This window comes from Mustela nivalis (genome assembly GCF_964662115.1).
Source record: "Mustela nivalis genome assembly, chromosome: X".
Classification (NCBI taxonomy): Eukaryota; Metazoa; Chordata; class Mammalia; order Carnivora; family Mustelidae; genus Mustela; species Mustela nivalis.
This window is the reverse complement of record NC_139040.1, coordinates 101,209,574-101,230,963: the sequence shown is the minus strand read 5'-3', so window position 1 is coordinate 101,230,963 and position 21,390 is coordinate 101,209,574. Positions and strand designations below refer to the sequence as shown.

The 21,390-nt window shown below is 36.5% G+C and overlaps 2 protein-coding genes across 3 annotated transcripts in view; one reads left to right on the top strand and one right to left on the bottom strand.

Moving 5' to 3' along the window:
- Window positions 1–13,264, top strand: part of PRRG1 (proline rich and Gla domain 1) — a 155,787-nt gene extending 142,523 nt beyond the window's left edge. For both annotated transcript variants that reach the window (XM_082717907.1, XM_082717908.1), the window contains exon 4: window positions 9,195–13,264. In XM_082717907.1, the coding sequence (XP_082574033.1) occupies window positions 9,195–9,680 (486 nt within the window). In that variant the 3' untranslated portion in view covers window positions 9,681–13,264. The remainder of the gene's footprint in view (window positions 1–9,194) is intronic.
- Window positions 1–21,390, bottom strand: part of LOC309856545 (uncharacterized protein) — a 292,169-nt gene that overhangs the window by 246,786 nt on the left and 23,993 nt on the right. The gene's annotated exons all lie outside the window — the stretch shown is intronic.

Genomic DNA, 21,390 nt, shown 5'->3' with positions numbered 1-21,390 from the left:
TAGTGATATCAAAGATCAGTGATTACCATAATAAATATAAGTTTGAAATATTCCGAGAATTACCGAAATACAAAAGAGACACAATTGTTGGAAAACTTGCTCCATGCATGGTTGCCACAAACCATCAATTTAAGAAAACACAGTATCTATGAAGTACTTAATAAAGCGATGTGCATTACAACGAAGTATTGCCTAGACTTATTCAGAAAAGGCAGAAGCCCCGTGAGCCCTGTGTATAAAGACTGCTCAGCCCTTTTCAGCAATACACACCCACTGAAAACATCACCCACTTTGATGATTAATCAGATTGTTAAGACATGTTTATCTCTGTTCCTTCCAATTATGAATAGAGTCCTTCAGGTCTTGAGTTACAGTCTGAGTGACTGGAATACAGTTTGACTGTTCAAAAACGGAAGTGAGAAAATTCTCAACCGAAAAGCACACAAAATTCTCAACCGAAAAGCCTGATAGAATCTTGTACATACTGAATTTTGTTCTGAAACCCACCTGTGGTGAAACATTTACTTTGGGGCTCCTCCCTCTGAAATGGTTCAGATCTCTCTAGCAGCTTCAGATTACATTCATTATTTATATAATTTTAACCTATCTAAAACTACTGAGACCCTTTAAGAATATTTTATTAAGCAAATTTCCATTTCCTCTAAAAGCACTACTTTACCAAGTATTGAAAACATAAGCTCTTTCTGAATATCTTTTGGCTGCCTTCCGTTAGATAAAAGAGTATTTAAATAGCTTAGAGATATACAAACTTGGATTTTTTTGTTTGAATAACAATTATAATATTAGTCTTTATTTCATGTAGATTTTCATGTGATTCTCTAGTTCCCAAAGAAAGAAATGGAATAATTACCTTTTATTCAGATAATGTTACTTTAATCTGTAAAATGAGCCCACTTGCTTTTGACTACACATTTAACATGATGAAAAAATTAAATTTTCTAGGAAAAGGGCCAGACAGGTTCAAAATATCTTATAGATCAAGGCAAACTGCTTTTTGGCTTGTTCTAATGCCTGGCCTGTTCAAGTTCTAGTCCAAAGTTTATTATTTTTTAAAAAGATTTGATTGCTTGAACACATGAGCAGGGGGAAAGAGAATCTCATGAAGAGTTGGGCAGTTAACTGAGCCACCTAGGCACCCCACCTTTGGTTTGTTATTAGGTAACCTTTCTGTGCCTTCATTTTCGCATCTTCAAGTATGGATAACAATTGCCTTTGCTATTGGGTGTGGATTGAGTCACTATAGATAAAGTAGAAATCTGATTTTTATAGGGGCACCTGGGCTGTTCAGTGGGTTAAGTGTCAACTCTTTTTTTTTTAAATTTTATTTATTTGAGAGAGAGAGTGAGCAAACATGAGAGGGGAGGTCAGAGGGAGAAGCAGACTCCCTATGGAGCTGGGGGCCCAAAGTGGGACTCAATCCCAGGACTCCAGGATCATGACATGAGCCGAAGGCAGTTGCCCAACCAATTGAGCCACCCAAGCACCCAAGTGTTAACTCTTTATTTCAGATCAGATCATCATCTCGGGGTCATGAGATCGAGCCCTGTGTCAGGCTCTGTGTGGGGTGTGAAGCCTACTTAACAGTCTCTCTCTCCCTCTGTCCCACCCCCTGCTTGCTCAATTTCTCTCAAAAACAAAAATCTGATTTTATACTTTCATTTTTGTCTAAGCTTTGTAACATTCAAAATAAAAGCTGATTGTTTTAGTCTGTAGATTATTTGCTAGGATGCCAAATAAGCCAGAAAAATTTAATTATACAAACCAACCATGAAAAAGGGGTCATTTTTATGTGCATTATTGTTTATCGCAAAGTGATAGGACAGTATTAAAAAGCCACTTTTTATTGTATTTGTCTAAGGCTAGCATTACATAATTATTTGAAATCACCATCTGCCCCATTTAATATTACCCACAAAAAGCAAGTACATGTGATTTGAGAGATTAGGAGGAAATGGGAAATTGTCATTTGCAGTTAAAGAAAATTTACTACAAATCAGATATTTGATAGGTATCCATAAATACACGATTATTAAATTAGTTTTTGTAGGGATTCAATGTGAGTTGAGAAAAGCATATTTAAACATTTGTTCATAGTGACGATATCTTTATGTTTTTGCAGATTTGTATTTTTTTAGAAGTTTAAAGTTGGCTATCTTAAAGTGACAATTTTACACAAAAATTTAATAGTGTACACCTTTAGAAGCACATCTACTTTCTTCTAAACATCATTAGTTTTGACCTGTGATTAAATTTTTATTAGTGAAAAAATGAATCACTTGATAGTTTAAGGTTTTTGCATTGTCCTAAAATAAATGCTGTGTTCTTGGGAGTGTGCTATTTCTACATTTGGCTTATTTTGATATTGAACCTTGTATATTTTCATCTGTATATAGCCGTTAAGAGATCATGCAATATTATAACATGTGCAAATCTAGAGTCACAGAATATTAGAGTAATAATGCACCTTTTAGAAAATCTAGATCAAGGGTAGAACATAACTAACTTTGGGTCTTTTTTATGCCTCAGAGCCTGTGTGGGAGGGGCTTCAGGATGGTAGCATAGAAAGACCTAGAACTCATTTCCTCACACAGATACCACAAGTTTATAAGAAAATTATTCCCTACGGAGCTGTAAAGTACCTGAGAACTAGATGAACTTCACCGTCACAATAAAAGAGATGGATCAAGAAGGGTAGCTGAGGCAGAGACATGGCCTCACCTGGGAACCCACCCCCAATGCAGGAATCCCACAGCCAGAAGCCAGAAATCCCTTGAGAAGTGAAGCTGTTGTGCCACGCTGAGGGCCGGCATTGGAGAGATGAACCTCCAAAACATCTGGTTTTAAAAATCAATTGAGATTAAGACCGGAAGAATCATAGAACTATGGGAAATGGAGATTCTGCTCTTAAATCCACTTACCCTGATAATCAGCATCAAAGTAACAGATTGAAAAGTATCCAGACTATAGTGAGGGAGCCCCGATTACTAAGTGTAAAGTGACTGCAGAAGCAGCAGGAACCGGCAGGGGTTTCATGTGAGGCTGGAAGTGCCGGCAGACACTATTTCTGCAATCGCATCCTAACTTGCTGATCATGGGCATAACAGAATTATTAAGGGTCAATCCAACAGGATAGAACATATTATTATTTGCTTTATACATTTAGGTGCCTCAATGTCGGGTGCATAAATTTTAACAGGAATAAAAGGGCAAATAGCATTATGATAATAAGGGACATTAATAGACCACTTTGATCAATGGATAGTAATAAGGAATCACTGGCCTTAAATAAGATATTAGACAAGATGGACTTAATAGATATATATTATGCTGTTTAGGGATGGAATGTTCTATATATAATTCTTTTCAAGTAAACATGGAACATTCTTTAGGATTAGTCACCTATTGGGCCATAAAACATTTCTCAATACATCAGAAATCAGTTATGAGAAGAAAAGTGGAAAACGCACAAACAACACACAGAGACTTAACATGCTATTGAACAACTAATGCATCAGTGAAAAAATAAAAGAGGAAAAAATAATACCATGAGATAAATGGATATAAAATGTTTCAAAATCTTTGGGATGAAGCAAAAGCAGATCTAAGAGGGAAGTTCAGAGCAATACAGGCTAACCCCAAAACAAAGAAAAATCTTAATCTAAGCCCAAAGTTTGTAGAAGGAAATAATGAAGATCATAGCAGAAATAAATGAAAGACTTTTCCATGAAACTAAAACCTGGTTCTTTGAAAAGACAGACAAAATTGATAAACTTTAGCCAGACTTATTTAAAAAAAAAAAAAGGAGAAACCATAAACCATACTTCAGATATAAAAGGGATAAGAGAATACTATGAACAATTATATGCCAACAAATTAGACAACTAGAAGAAATGGATATATTCCTAGAAACATATAATATTCCTAGACTGAATCAAGAAACAATATAAAATCTGAAGAGACTTTAGTAACAAAATTGAATTAATAATGAAAAAACTCCCAATAAACTCCATATCCAGATGGTTTCATAGCTGAATTCCAGCAAACTTTTTAAAAAATATTTTATTTATTTGACAGAGACACTGACTCCCACAAGCAGTGGGAGAGGGAGAACCAGGCTTCCTGCTGAGTAGGGAACCCAATGCAGGGCAGGAGCCTGGGATCATGACCTGAGCTGAAGGCAGTTACTTAATAACTGAGCCACCCAGACACCACTCCAGCAAACATTTAAAAAAAAAAAGTACCTTCCCTTCTTACATATTCCCCCAAAATTTGAAGGAACACTTCCCAACTAATTTTACAAGGGCAGCATTACTCTAATACCAAAATTAGACAATGACACTACAAACAAACCCACAAAATTACACACCAATATCTCTGATGAACATAGATGCAAGAATCCTCAATAAAATGAGCAAACTAAGTTCAGCAATACACTAAAAATCACACAGTGTGACCAAGTGGGATTCATTCCAGGCACGCAAGGATGCTTTATCATTCACGAATCAATGTGATACACTATATTAGCAAAATGAAGGATAAAAGTTAATATGATTATTAAAATAGACAAAAAAACACTTGAGAAAATTCAACATCCATTTAGGATTAAAAACTCTCAACAAAGTTTGTATAGAGAAAATATACCTCAACATAATAAAGGCCATATATGACAAATCCACAGGATTTGTCATCTCAATGGTGAAAAGCTGATACCTTTTCCTCTTGATCAGGAACAAGAAAAGGATGCCCACTGTCAACACTTTTATTCAATATGGTATTGGAATTCCTAGCCATGCCAATTAGACAAGACATAAAAGGTATCTAAATTAGGATGGAGGAAGTAAAGCTTTCACTATTTTCAGTGGACATGATACAATATATAGAAAATCTTGAAGACTCCACCAAAAAACTATTAGAATAAATGAATTCAGTAAAGTTGCAGGATACAAAATTTATATACAGAAGTCTGTTGGATTTCTACACACTATACTTCTAACAAAGTAGCAGAAAGAATAAATTAAGAAAACAATCCCATTTACAATTGCATCAAAAAAAAATACGTAAGAATAAATTTAACAAAGGAAATAAAAGACGTATACTCTGAAACTTAAGAACACTGAAGAAATTGAAGACAACACAAATAAATAAAAAGATATACTATCCTCATGCAGTGAAAGAATACTGTTAAAATGTCCATACTACCCACAGCAGAATGCCAGTGGCATTTTTCAAAAAACTAGGACAAATAATCCCCCAAATTTTTTTAAAAGATTTTATCTGTTCACTCGACAGAGATCACAAGTAGGCAGAGAGGCAGGCAGAGAGAGAGGGGGAAGCAGGCTCCCTGTGGAGCAGAGAGCCCGATGTGGGGCTCAATCCCAGGACCCCAGGATCATGACATGATCTGAGCCGAAGGCAGAGGCTTAACCCATTGAGCCACCCAGGCGCCCCAATCCCAAAATTTGTATGGAACCACAAAAGACCCCAAGTAGTCAAAGCTAATCTTTTTTTTTTAAAATATTTTATTTATTTATTTGACAGAGAGAGATCACAGTAGACAGAGAGGCAGGCAGAGAGAGAGAGAGGGAAGCAGGCTCCCCGCTGAGCAGAGAGCCTGATGCGGGACTCGATCCCAGGACCCTGAGATCATGACCTGAGCCGAAGGCAGCGGCTTAACCCACTGAGCCACCCAGGCGCCCAGTCAAAGCTAATCTTAATAAAGAAGAACAAAGCTGGAGAGTCACGATCTCTTATAACTGTACTATAAAGCTATAGTACTTAGAACAGTATGGTATTTGCATGAAGACAGGCACATAGATCAATAGAATAGAAGAGCCTAGAAATAAACCCACGCTTACATGGTCAACTAAACTATGACAAAGAAGGCAAGATCATACAATGGCAAAAAGTCTCTTCAATAAATAGTGTCATAAATACTGGACAAGCTACATGCAAAAGAAAGAAACTGGACCACATTCTTACACCACAGGCAAAAATCAACTCAAAATGGATTAAAGAATGCAGTGTGGGGCACCTGGGTGGCTCAGATCGTGATCTCGGGGTCACGGGATTGGACCCTGTGTTGGAATCCACACTAAGTGTGGAGCCTACTCCATGAAGTAAAGGAAGTAAGGGATGTAAAGGGTGGGATGGGAGACCATGGGAGGGAAGGAAGGAAGAGAAAAGAAAAAAAAAAAAGAGAAAGAATGGAATGGAAGACCGGAAACTATAAAACTACGAGAAAACATAGGTAGTAAGCTCTATGTCAGTCTAAGTAATTTTTCCTGGTTGGGGAGGAATCTGTCTCTTCTGGCAAGGGCAACAAAAGCAAAATAAACAAAGGGGATTACATCAAGCTAGAAAGCTTTCCCACAGCAAAGAAAGCCACCAACAAAAGAAAAAGGCAACCTACTAAATGGGAGAAGATACTTGGAAATGATATATCTGATATGGGGTTGATATCTAAAATATATGAAGAACTCATACAACTAAGTAATGGCAAAGAAAAACCAACCCAATTTAAAAATGGGCAAATCACTGGGATAGTCGTTTTTCCAAAGAAGATATATGGTCAACAAACACATGAAAAGATGTTCAACAACATTCTGCATCAGGGAAATGCAAATCATTACAAATGATTTACCACTTCACACCTGCCAGAATGGCTAGTATCAAAAAGGTAAGTATTGGTGAGCATGTGCACTGTCGTTGGGAATGTAAATTGATGCAGCTACTATGGAAAACAATATAGAGTTTTCTCAAAAAATTACAAATAGCACTACCCTATGATCCAATAGTTCCAATTCTGGGGATTTATCTGAAGCAAAGGAGAATACTAATTCAAAAACATATTTGGACCTCTGTGTTCATTGCAGCATTATTTGTAATAGCCCAGATATGGAAGCAACCTAAGTGTCCATCCACAAATGAATGGATAAAGATACACACACACACACACACACACACACACACAATGGACTATTAACCATAGAAAAGAATGAAATCTTGCCATTTGTGACAACATGGATGGACCTTGATATTATGCTAAGTCAGAGAATGACACATACGATAAAATTTCACTTATATATGGAATCAAAGAAAGAAAAAACAAAACAGAAACAGACTCATGGAAACTGAACAAACTGGTGGTTGCCAGAGGGGAGGGAGAGCGGATGTAATAGGTGAAGGGGATTAAAACATACAACTTCCAATTACAAAATAAGTCATGGGGATGTAGCGTACAGCAGAGGGAATACAGTCAATAATACTATAATAACTTTGTAGGTAAAAGATGGTAACTAGACCTACCTGATCATTTTGTAATGTATACAAATAGCGAATTATTGCACACCTAATAATAATATTGCTTATCAATTATAATCTAATAAAAAATAAAAGTGATAGAAAACAAAAACCAAAAGGTTCAGCCTGGTGAAAAGAAGTCAAGGATAAAAATAAAATCTTACAAATAAGAAATAATAAAGTCCAATGAACAAGTATAGGATTTCTCAGCTGCACACTGGAAACTGCAGTACCATGGAACATTACCTAGACTTCTTAGGGAAAAAAAAAGATAGCTATGACCTGAGAGTCTGAAATATCATTATGATAACATTTACTAATCGGGGTGAAGGAATGGTATTCATAGAGCTGCAAAATTTTATGGACTATTTCCCATGTGCCTCATCTATAGAAAATTCTTCAAAAAGGACTATTCAACTGCAAAATAAGCCAGAAGAGCAACTTCAAAATCAGGGAAGATGAAGAGAACAAATAGTAATAAGCAATGACTCATGCAATGTATGAATAATTAAGTCTGAATAGATAATAGTATAGTGACTAGGAATTGATAATGTTGTAAATGCTAAATATTCTTTCTTTGAAAAAAGAAAACCTGTGTGACTAATAAAATATATGACTATAAAACAACCAGCTTTAGTGCTCAGAGTCTCACTTTTAATAACCAGATTCACAGATTTATGTTAACTCCATGCTATCCTGGGACATCTGGCATGACAATCCCCAGTCTAGTCCGACTCCCTCTATTTGCCCATTTGGATAATGACCTGGTTCCCTCCTTGATGCCAGATATATACTATCAGTGATGTGTAGTGCTTGCACATAAATAGGATTGTGAGAAAAGCACTTACTCGTTAGGTTTAAGCATTGAAAGGAGTCAGTAGCATTGGGATTGGGGGTGGTCTCTACACCAAGGTATGAGCTAGGTTAATCGGTGAATTTGAGGCAGCAATTTGATTACAATATACAAAAATTATAATAACTACTCTTTGAGTGTTTCTATGGCAGGGACTTAATTAGATGTGTTATAGGCTGTCTGAGCATCATATGAAATAACATATATAAGGACAGATTAGTATTATCCTGTTGTTCAGGTGAGGAAACTTAAGACTCAAAAGAGTAACTTGTCCAGGTCTCATAGCTAGTAACTGCATCAGGTGACCTTTTTATGTTTTCAGTACTTCCCCCTATACAGATATGAAAGATTTGAACTACTAGGTCACGTGTCTTTGGGGATTACAGTCTATGTTTGGAAATAACCTAACACAATTTCTTCACTTGCCTGAGCTTTCTACTAGGGGCAATGTGTAATTACAACAGTCAGTGGACATCTGTGTGTACTAAACTTTGAGGGCTGGAGACGGAGTTGAGGAGTAAGGTCTGGGGGAAGGGGACCTCAGACAGAACCATTAGAAAACAAAGCATTCATCTGTAAATTTTTGACCACTGAAAGCCTACAACAGCCTAAAATAGCACATACCATTAATGATGATGGGGATTAGGGATCAGAAACTTCATAGTTGGACATGGAAAATGATATTTGACATTTTAAGGGAATACTATTTGGTTTAATTGGGAAACAGGAAATCTCTTACGCTTTGTTTTTCCTTCTAAAATGTCATAGCTGAAAATATAAATAACTTCCAAGTCTTGAAAAGGACTCTGGGTTCTCACTGACCATTTTAGGAAGGATACCGAGAGAACATTATGCTTTATTTGTAATTTCTTGTCATGGAAAATATAAGCAGTAAGTCATTTAAACCAACAAATCTGGTTTTGGGTTTTGGTTCGTTATGTTAACAGAACCCAGACATCTGTTCATTTGATATTTCCCAGCTTTTGATCATACTGATTTTTATTTTGTCTTTTATTTTCAGAAGGAATTCTGGAACACCTACACAAAAGCACAACAAGGCGAGAGTAACAGAGGAAGTGACTGGTTTCAGTTTTACCTTACCTTTCCATTAATCTTTGGCCTCTTTATTATCCTTCTGGTCATTTTTCTAATTTGGAGATGCTTCCTCAGAAACAAAACTCGCAGACAGACAGTAACTGAAGGCCACATTCCTTTCCCACAGCACCTTAATATCATCACTCCGCCTCCCCCACCCGACGAAGTGTTTGATAGCAGTGGATTGTCACCAGGCTTTCTGGAATATGTAGTTGGGCGCTCAGATTCCGTCTCCACTCGTCTATCCAACTGTGATCCCCCGCCCACTTACGAGGAAGCCACTGGCCAGGCGAACCTCCGGAGGAGTGAAACAGAACCTCACTTAGACCCACCCCCAGAGTATGAGGACATCATTAATTCCAACTCAGCCAGTGCCATTGCTATGGTGCCTGTGGTCACCACCATCAAATGAAAGCTGCAACCTTCTTTTTACTATAATCATTTTTAAAATACTAATGAAAGAACTTTCTAGCACTTTACCACTACATAAATGTGCATTGACTTATTTTATCAGACTCTGACAGCATACCACTTCTCATTTTCTGATTTGATTTTCATTAGTTGTGTTTCCTACTATAAAATCATTATCCATGCCCATTTTCTCTCATGGAAATGTGTGAAGAGGGAAAAACCTTAGTGGAGGTCTTCACGTGATGCGATGAGACACACATGTGTGTGTGGGCACATCAGCCCAGTACATGTACAAGTGTCTTAAAAAGTCATTACCTTCTGTCTAAATCACCTATAAAGAGAATATTCCTCCAAAATTGGGGGTGGTGGGGAGACACCAACAATTTGTGTATAGCCAGCCACATGCTGTTGAATTTTGAAAATAAGATGAACTTGGCATATTCTTTAGCTCTTACTGGCTTTTGTTAACATCCCCTTTTCTTCAAATACCTTAAAAAAATGCATGTATTCCATCTTGATTCTAGGAACATCTCAGAGAGAGAGAAGGAAGGCAAAATAAACAATAATTTACTTGCAGTGTACAGCAAGAATATCACTGGCCATTAGTGACATTTGGCGAGTTTTAGAGGAAGGATTTTGTTGTTGACTGCCTCTCTCGGCCCTCCACCCCCAAATTCAACAGTCTTTGCTTAGTGTCTTTGAATGTCTCGTGCTGTTTGTATTAACATCTTGGTAGAGAGGATTTCCTGGTAACAGAATAGTGTCTGAAGCAATTACATGTATTACTGACAGAGAATAGACACAGATTTCTCCTTAGCTCATTTGTGACAATAATTATTTTCTTTTTGCTGTTTTATTGCCTTTTACTCTGTCTACTCTCTCTCCTACCACCACAGAATCTGTAAGAACCTAAGAATTTAGTTAAAATTCTTGAAATTATTTTCTTAGTTTTTTTATAGACTGAAGTCTTTGCCATGAGATGATTAGGAGGTATTTTTCCATTAAATTAAGAAGTGTGATTTTATATTGCTCTCCAGTTGGTGGAGGAAAACTGAGAAGTCTCTGTTGTGCCAGGTGCACAATAAATCTGTTATAGTTTCACACAGATCTCATTACTGTTGCTATTTCATTTTGTATTCTCATCATTTTTTTTCTTAAGTGCAGGATTTTTCTTTTCCCTTGGAGTAGAGGGAACAGGCTGTGAATGAACTGCCAACATAAACTGGCTCAGAAAGAAGGGTTGTTTCATACAGAGTGCCATTATGTATGCACTGATGGAAAATTCATTATATTGGTCAGGGGAATGTCTGTGCCACTCCCAAGCCTCTTTAGTGTTGGAGAACACGGTTAATTGAGGCAGAAGGAATGCAGGTCTGGAAGCATCAGCCATATCCTGTTGCCTCCATCTCCATCCCCACAGGCCCCTCCCTCAAATCCTGCCCTGGAACCCAAAAAGGAGGAATGCTGGGGGAAAACCCTGAACTAAGAGTCAGATGCCCTGACTTCTCATCCTGTTCTGTAAAAAAGGTACTGGCCACGGTACCCCGGGAAAGACTCCTATCTGCACCTGATTCCTTCACTCTGAACCAGATGATGCCATTTGTCCTGCCCATCTCCAGGGGCTTTAAGAGGATCTAATGAGATGGGGTGTATGAAAGTAATTTGTAAGATGCGAAGAGCTATGTGTGAGGGCATAGCATTGTTCTTACTGTGCTTAAAGGAGACTTTTCTCCATTTCCCTAAAATTTATCAGAGCTTTCACATAGTGTGAAATAGAGGCGGCTGCTCCGTTAATGGCTAACATGCTTCTGAACTGAGTATCTGGGCTATTAAATGTCTGTCACTCTCTGGTCTATACCAATGCTGTGCCAGTTCAAGAGACGACAGCCAGCTTAGTGCAAACAAGATTAAGCAGATGCTGGAAAGGGAACTAAGACATAGGTGTTTAGTTAATAGGGTTTGTAGCTTTCATGAACTAAAAATTAATAAATCTTGACCCTAGTCTCAGTAGAAATGGCCATATTATTTTTAATTTTACTGTGAGCACATGGTGACTTTGGGCTTCTAGTTACAGCTAAAAGTGGAAGTGTTTGATCCAGTGACTTCTGTGTGCATGTATGGCTATTTTGGTTTATTTTTAAAGGAAAATTAAGTTTCCTTTTGTGTGGGCTTTTTTTTGGGGGGGGGGTCATTAACTTTAGACCTTAGATGAAACCAGCAGTTTTAAAGTGTGGCTGACCCTTGAACCCCTGGGAACCCTTGAGAGCCTTTCAGGGCATCTGTGAGATCAAAACTATTTTCATAATACAAAGGCATTAGTTGTCTTTTCACTCCATGTCTCAAAAAGCAGTTGAAAATGTAAAACAGTGCCATTTGGTCACAAATTTTTTTTGTTTTAGGAAAGACAGCTATTTTCTTAAAAATGTTATTTATGTTAGCGTGTAATAAACTTTAATTTTTGAATACTTAAAATTTTTCAGTTTTATTTTCTATTATGGCAAATATTGATGGATATAAACTATATAAACAAAAGCTCTTTGATACCCAGGTATCTAATAAATTTTAAAGAGTATAAAGAGGTCTGGAGATCAAAAGTTACAATTACAGGATTAGAAAAAGGAGCAGGATATTCTATTACTATGTATATATTCTTGCAACTTTATTTTACATTTTAAAGTCCTGATACTGGATTTAATGCTGCCTCTTAGAAATACCTGCATTGCAATATAAGAATGGATGTTGGTTCTTGAAGCAAAAGCCAAATGCTTAATCTAATCAACAGCTACAGTTTTTTCGCCTGTCGGTCAAAGAAAACACACCGCTCTGTAGTGGTAACTGACACCAGCCACAGATCTCATGGCAGCATTCATGGGATAATGACAGGATAAACAAAAATACCACTTTCTTCAAGAAATATTCTCTTAGATTCATTTTGTTTGATTTTGACCTAGGTTTTACATTTTTCAAAACCCTTTTGCTATCCCATCTGGTTTTATAAACTGAGTTTCTTAACATTTGTTATAATTAAAGAGGCTTGTCTGGAATAATATATATTTTTTATGCTTTTGCCTTTCTTACATGATTGATATTACATTCACCTTTGGTCATTTTTAACAAAGGTTTATTTTTGCAGATATATTTAGTACCTTTATTAAGCAGTAACTAAATTAAATCAACCAGTTTGCATGTAAATGAGAGAATAGGCTTAATGGTCTTCCAGTGGGATGATTTCCAGGCCTCCACATGCAGTGGCTGTGTCTGGAATCCTAGAACTGGCACTTTCTAGCTTTCTGCTTGGAATTATATCTGTTTAAAGTGAATTAAAGGATTTCTTTTTTTTTTTATTGACCAGTACAAATACAAATGCTGTGTTTGATTCATTGTTAATGATGACTTCAAGATTGATGATCTGATACAATAACTTGGTTCTGTGTAAATAGCATGTATTTTATTATAATTCACATTTTTAAACACTTGGTTTACATTAAATTATGGTATTTAACTATTTTTATGTTTATACTAGGTAAGTTTTTTCTTATGTTTCTGTGTTTTTGGTATGCTAAATAAAGCTATTTTTAAACCCAAGAGATTTTTTTCTGCCATGCATTAATTATGGTTAGGTAAGAACCATGCTTCATAAGCTTTTATCAATTATGGCCTTTTTAACAAGAGAAAACGGTTTCTTTTCTTTCTTATGAAGTTAAGAAATATTGCTCAGCAAAGAAATCAGAAATTATCTGGTGAAAACTTCAGGTGTTCTCAGCATAAGAAAGAATTTTTTTTAAAGATTTTTTCTTTATTTATCTGACAGAGATCACAAGTAGGCAGAGAGGCAGGCAGAGAGAGAGGAGGAAGCAGGCTACCTGCAGAGCAGAAAGCCCGATGTGGGGCTCGATCCCAGGACCCTGGGATCATGACCTGAGCCGAAGGCAGAGGCTTAACCCACTGAGCCACCCAGGTGCCCCAAAAAGAATTTTTTGTAATAACTTTTGAATGATGTGGGCATGATACAAAATAGGGCCACTCACTCCAGGGAGACCTCTCTGCTGTAGTATAGTTTGTTAAGTCTTGGGCATAGTGTTGTCTGTAGATACCAAGGAACTGCTTTTTTCCCTCTGTAGCAGCTTGCATTTGACATTTGAGAAGATAAGAAAGGAACGCATAAGGTGGAATCATTTATGACCACAGGACACCTTCCGAAGTGTAGTCACCAAAAAGGCTAAAAGGTGATGTGATGAGTCATTGATTAAGCAAATGTAAATATGATTTGATCTTTATGGTATAAATATTAAAATGATTTACTTATAATCTGTCTTAACATTTCTCCTTGACTATAACTGTGAGTATTCATTTTGTAAGCATAAATCCCAGAGAGTTGTCCAAAACATCATAAAAAGGCAATTTAAAAAATATACAGCAATTTCTAAAAATTATGTGACTTATAGATTAATACACCCATGAAACCCAACATCTAGATCAAGATATTTCTATTACCCCAGAAGGCTCCTTCATATACCTCTCCCTAAAGATAACACTGTTCTCACATTTATCATAAGAGATCAAGATTTTAAATTTCATACTTGGCTGTAGCCATAAGCCAAAAGACTTGACTTGTCCTTTTTTAAGTTCTTATTTCAGAAATCTTCAAAGTAGAAGTTTGAAAGCTGCTCATCCATCTCTTGGCTCTCCTTGAATCTACCCCTTCTCTCTAAGCCTTTTCTACATACCTGAAGCTCTTTGAAAAATTATGTTTACTCCTTTTAACTCCCTTCCCCCCCCCCCAACACATGAAATACCTAAAAGTGAGGGCTTTTTTAAGCCTATGTATTGACCAAAAATATAAGTAGTTTTCTGTCTTAATGCTTATTTCTGCTGTAATTCTTAGCACCTACCATTTCCTTAAACTTTGTATGAGGACATTTTGTTCTCAGTAATTTTATTTGTATTTTTTTCAGACTTCAAAATCCACTATTATCTGGTCCCACAGGCTTATCTAACTTTATTTCCTTACACAGCTAAGATAATAGATATTTACAAAGTGCCTACTTTGTGTGAAGCTAAGGTAGTAAGAAAATAATGGTGCCTATAGACATCATCTCTAGGGATTTTGCAATCAGGTTAAGACTGGGAAAAACTGGGGCACCTGGGTGGCTCAGTGGGTTAAGCCACTGCCTTTGGCTCGGGTCATGATCTTAAGGTCCTGGGATCGAGTCCAGCATCGGGCTCTCTGCTCAGCAGGGAGCCTGCTTCTCTCTCTCTCTCTCTCTCTCTCTCTCTCTCTCTGCCTGCCTCTCCATCTACTTGTGATCTCTCTCTGTCAAATAAGTAAAATCTTTAAAAAAATAGAAAAAGACTGGGAAAAAATTTTAATTTAGTGTAACCCTATTTCCATTCCAGCTCAGAGATTCTTTTTGTCCAAAGTCCTCTGGTATTTACAACCAGGCATATTTATCAGGCAGTCCTGTGTATCAGTCTATTTGTTATTTTTACAAGTTTTTAGCAGTGAAAGCTAACTTCCAGAAAAAATTCATAGAACCCTAATATAATCTACAGAATTCTAGTGGTGGTTGACTAAGAAGTGGAAAGCTGGGAACCTCACCGTCTGTGACCCTCCTGATCAGTCCCCCTTCAAGTCAGTCCAAGTTTCAGAAAACACTAGAACTTTATGAACATAATTAGACAACCACTAGAATATAACATCTATTGATAACAGTTTCATAGCTCCTCATCTTTACACACACACACACACACACACTCAATCTTAGAATCTCTTCCACTAACAGACTATTTAGGGTTCAAAGTGCTCTTTTTAGTCCAGTTGTTCTTAATTCATAAGTATACTGCACTTACAGCCCCTAGTCTACACTATCTGTAAAAATGATATTTGAAGAGAGCCATGGAATATTAATAGTTCTGATTCTTTGTATATATCACTTCAACATCACCATACTTCTTGCTACTTTCAATACTCAGTCCCTTTGCATTTGTGGTTAATGATGGTTTTAATAAATTTATAAATCATATTTAAAAATAAGCACACAGGGATGTCAATGAAAACAGTATGGAGTAGGGAATTCCAAAAGCAAGTTTTTCCACAAAAGCAGCAAATAAACTGGCAAAAACTTCCAGCAGCAACTTCATCAGAACACTAGAAACTAATTACAATGTACAGCAACCAGGAAAGGAAAAGAGCCTTTAAAATCCTGGCCTTATTCCTGGCTTCCCTTCTCAGCGACATCTTGGAAGACAACAGCCCACATTCTAGGTATAGGTTCCTCGTAGGAGAGGGAGGAACATGGACTTTATTATCAAAGAACTGAGGTTGACTGTTTAGTCCTATGTTTTGGCTTCCTGAGCTCTAAGGCTTGCCTTTATTTTTTCTTACTGGGTACTCTCTCAAATTGGAGGCAACTAGCTGGGGATGTTTTTCAAAAACACTTAAATGCATTAGCTGCTACCACCTGGATAAGGGAGGAAATCTGAAGAAAACAGACAAACTGAAAAGCTTGGGAATAAAAAGAATAAGGACTTTGGAAAACTTCCACATAGGAATCTAGATGGCTAAACACACATAAAGAGCTCAGTGAATGCTCTAAAAAAAAATCTGATGGACTCTAAACTCTCACCTTTGACCTTCAGATTCTCTATAAGAAGAAAGTGAAGGTTCTGGTAGAGTTGTATGTTGCTTGGCTGAAAGTTGAAAGTTTTCTCCAAAACACACAGAGAGCCCATCTGCTAAAAATAGGATACTTTCAAGGAGAGGGGCACAAGGCATCTAATGAGCTCTGTCAACTCACTAGCTGACCACTATAGTAACAGGACTGCAGGGGTCACATGTGACAAAGAACACAGACTTTACAAAACGTCATTAATCCAACTAACACCTCAAACAGCAAAACAAACCCTGAAGAAAAAGGAAAATTGCATTTCCAGAGTTGCCATTCTGTAATATTAATTCATAGCCCTATGCACTACTGAGAATAGTACCCAGCCCTGAACATCTATAAGCCTGACCAGAGAACCTAGGAAACCACAAAGCCAAGCCCATAGCCTTGCTTATCCAGCAGTCCACATGTTCTCAGCTAATGGCATCCCCTGCCCCCATGCCAACCCCAGAGCTTGGGCAGTGGCCTCACCCAAAAATAAACGCTGACAGCAAGCCTCACCTACCCAAGGATGTTACCAGCAGACATGTCCAGAAACCCACAACAAGTTTCTACAAATTCAAAAAGATCAAAGTCATACCATGCATCTTTTCTGACCACAATGCTATGAAACTAGAAATCAACCACAAGAAAAAGTCTGGAAAGAGCAAAAATACCTGGAAATTAAATAATATGCTACTACACAATGGGTCAACCAAGAAAAGAAAAAAAAAATCAAAAAGTACATGGAAACAAATGAAAATATAATGGTCCAAAATCTGTGGGGTACACCAAAAGTGGTTCTAAGACAGATATTTATAGCAATATAGGCCTACCTCAAGGAATTAAGAAAAATCTCTAATAAATGACCTAAGCTTACACATAAAGGAGCTAGAAAAAGAACAAAGACCCAAACCATCAGAAGGAAGGCAATAGTAAGTATTAGAGCAAAGATAAATGATACAGAAGCTAAAAAACAATAGAACAGATCAACAAAACCAGGAGCTGGTTCTTTGAAAAGATAAACAAAACTGATAGACCTCTACCCAGACTCATCGAGAGACAGGCAGGGGGAGAGATAGAGAAAGAAGATTCAAATATACAAAATCAAAATGAAAGAGGTAAATTAACCAAAACCAAAGAACTAGAAATGATTGTAAGAGAATATCATGAAAAATTTTATGCCAACAAACTGAACAACCTAGAAGAAATGGATAAATTCCTAGAAAAATATAACTTCCCAGAACTGAATCAAGAAATAGAAATTTTAAACAAACCGGGTGCCTAGGTGGCTCAGCGGGTTAAGCCTCTGCCTTCAGCTCAGGTCATGATCTCAGGGTTCTGGGATCAAGCCCCATGTCAGGCCCTCTGCTCAACAGGGAGCCTGCTTCCCCACTCTCTTTGCCTCCTTGTGATCTCTCTGTGTTAAATAAATAAATTTATAATTAAAAAAAAAAGAAATTTTAAACAAACCAATTACCAGCAATAAAAGTCAATCAGTAATCAAAAATTCCAATGAACAAAAGTCCAGGGCCAGATGGCTTCACAGATGAATTCTACCAAACGTTTAAAGAAGAATTAATGTGTATTCCTCTCAAAATATTCAAAAAATAGAAGGGGAAAGAAAACTTCCAAATTCATTCCATGAGGCTAGTATTACCCTGATACCAAAGGCAGATAAAATAACACGCAAAAAAAAGAGAGAGAGAGAGAGAACCATAGGCCAATACCTCTGATGCACACAGATGCAAAAAATCCTCAACAAAAACATCAGAAATAAAAAAACAAGATATAACAACTGATATCACAATAATACAAACGATTACAAGAGAATGCAATGAAAAATTATATGCCAACAAAGTGGACAACCTAGAAGAAACAGATAAAATTTTAGGATCATACAACCTTAAAAAAACTGAATCAGGATGACATAAAAAATCTGAAGAGATGAATTTCTAGTTATGAAACTGAATTGGTAATCAAAAATCTACCAAAAAGTAAAAATCCAGAATCGGATGACTTCACACGTGAATTCCACCAGACATCTAAAGAATAGTCATTATCTATACTCCTCAAAATATTCCAAAAATATAAGAGGAAGGAAAGAATGCAACCAAATTCTATAGGGGCATCATTACCCTGAAAACAAAAGACAAAGACACCACAAAAAAGAAAACTATAGGTCAATTATTCATGATGAACATAGATGCAAAAATTCTCAGCAAGGTATTAATAAATTGCATTCAACAATACATTATAAGGATCATTCACCACAGTCAAGTGGGATTTTTTTCCAGGGATGTAGGGATTGTTTAATATTCACAAATCAATGAACACTATACTCATTAACAAAGAATAACAATCATATAATCATCTCAAAAGATGCGGAGAAAACACTTAATAGAATTCAACATCTGTTCATGATAAAAACTCTCAACAAACTGAGTTTAGAGGGACCATATCTCAACATAATAAAAGCCATATATGAAAATCCCACAGCAAACAGCATACATAATGGTGAAAAACTGAGATTTTTTTCCTGTAAGATCAGGAACAAGACAAGGATGTCCACTCTTGCCACTTTTATTCCACATAGTCCTGGAAATCCTAGCCACAGCAATCAAAGAAGTAAAAGCCATCTATATTGGAAAGGAATAAGTTAAACTGTCACCACAGAAAACCCTACAGACTCCACCCAAAAATTAAGAATAAATTAGGTCAGTAAAGTACAGAACACAAAACTAAAACTGAGAAATCAATTGCCTTTCTATATACTAATGACAGAGTTGTAGAAAGAGAAATTGAGAAAACTCTTCCATTTATAATTGCACCAAAAAGAATAAAAAAAAAAAAGGCCTAGGAATATACTTAACCAAAAAGGTGCAAGAACCTATACTCTAATGACTATAAAACACTGATGAAAGAAATTGAAGATGACACAAATAAACAGAAAGATATGCCATACTCGTGCACTGGAATTAACATTGTTAAAATGTTCATACTACCTAAAAACAATCTATAGATCCGATGCAATCCCTATCGAAATACCAACAGCATTTTTCAAAAAACTAGAACAAATACTAGAATTTGTATGAAACCATTAAAGACCCCAAATAACCAAAGCAATCTTGAGCAAGAATAAATCTAGAGGTATCACAATCCCAGATTTCAAGATATACTACAAAGCAGTAGTAATCAAAACAGCATGGTTCTGGCACAAAAATGGACACAAAAGCTCAAGAGAACAGGATAAAGAAGTAATCGCACACATATATGGCCAATTAATCATGACAAAGGAGGCAAGGACATACAGTGGGTAAAAGACAGTCTCTTCAATAAACGGTGCTGGGAAAACTGGACAGCTACATGCAAAATAATGAAACTGGACCACCTCCTAATACCATGCACAAAAATTAATTCAAAATGGATTAGCAACCAAAATGTGAGACTTGAAGCCATAAAACTCGTAGAAAAGACCACAGACAGTAATTTCTTTGAAATCAGCCATAGAAACATTTTTCTAGATATGTTTCTTAAGGCAAGAGAAGCAAAGCATTTCCTTCTGTACAGCAAAGGAACCCATCAACAAAACATAAAGCAACCTAGTGAATGGGAGAAGATATTCTCAAACGATGTGTCCAATAAGGAGTTATTACCCAAAACATATAAATAACTTATACAATTCAACACCAAATTAATCAATTAAAAAATGAGCAGAGGACCTGAAGAGACATTATTCCAGAGAAGACATCTGGATGGCCAACAAACAAATGAAAAAAATACTCAACATTACTAATGATCAGGGAAATGTAAATCAAAACCAAAATGTGATATCACCTCACACCTGTCAAATTGGCTAGAATAAAAAAGATAAGGATGAAGAGAAAGGGGAACCTCATGCACTGTTGGTAGTAATGTATACTGGTACAGCCACTGTGGAAAACTCTATGGAAATTCCTCAAACAATTAAAAATAGAAATATCATAGGATCCAATCATTCCACTATTGGGTATTTTCCCAAAGGAAATGAAAGCACTAATTTGAAAAGATATCTGTGTCCCTATGATTACTGCTGCATTATTTACAGTAGCCAAGATACAAGAGCAAGTGTTCACTGATAGATGAATAGATTAAAAAAAGAAGTGGAGTATATACACAATGGACTATTACTCAGCCATGAAAAGGGATGCAATATTGCCATTTGCAACAACACAGATGGACCTAGAAGGTAATATGCTAAGTGAAATAAGTCAGACTGAGAAAGACAAATAACAGTATGATTTCATTTATAGGGGAAATCTAAAAAACAAATCAATAGACAAATAGAAAGCAGAATTAGACCTATAAACACTGGGAGCAAATTGATGGTTGCCAGAAGGGAGGAGGGTTGGGAGACAGGCAACATGGATAAAGGGGAGAAGGCAATACAGGCTTCCAATTATGAAATGAGTAAGTCACAGAATAAAAAGTACAGCATAGGGAATATAGTCAATGATATTGTAATAGTGTTGTATGGTGACAGATGGTAGCTACACCTGTGGTGGGCACTGCATAATGTACAGACTTGCATCACTGGGTTTTACCCCTGAAACTAGTGTAACGTTTTGGGGCAACTATACGGAAAAAAAAAAAAAAAAAAGGATGAAATTGGACTCCTATTTTATACCACTCACAAAAATGAACTAGAAATGGATTAAATGCTTAAAAATAAGCCCCCAAACCGTAAGACTACTAGAAGGAAACATAGGAAAAACTTCCTTAACATGGGTCTCAGTAATGATTTTTTGTATAAAATTTTTTGTATAAAATACCTAGAACATAATCAAAGCAAAAAATAAACAAGTGAGACTACGTCAAACTAAAAAGCTTCTGCACAGCAATATTAAAAAATCAACAAAATGAGCAGAAAAATGTGTAGAATGGGAAAAAATACTTGCAAACCATATATATGATAAGGGGTTAATATCCAAAATATATAAATAACTCATATAGGCTAACAACAAACAAAACAATACAATCTAGTTTCAAATTAGGAAAGGACCTACATAGGCATTTTTTGACACTTCT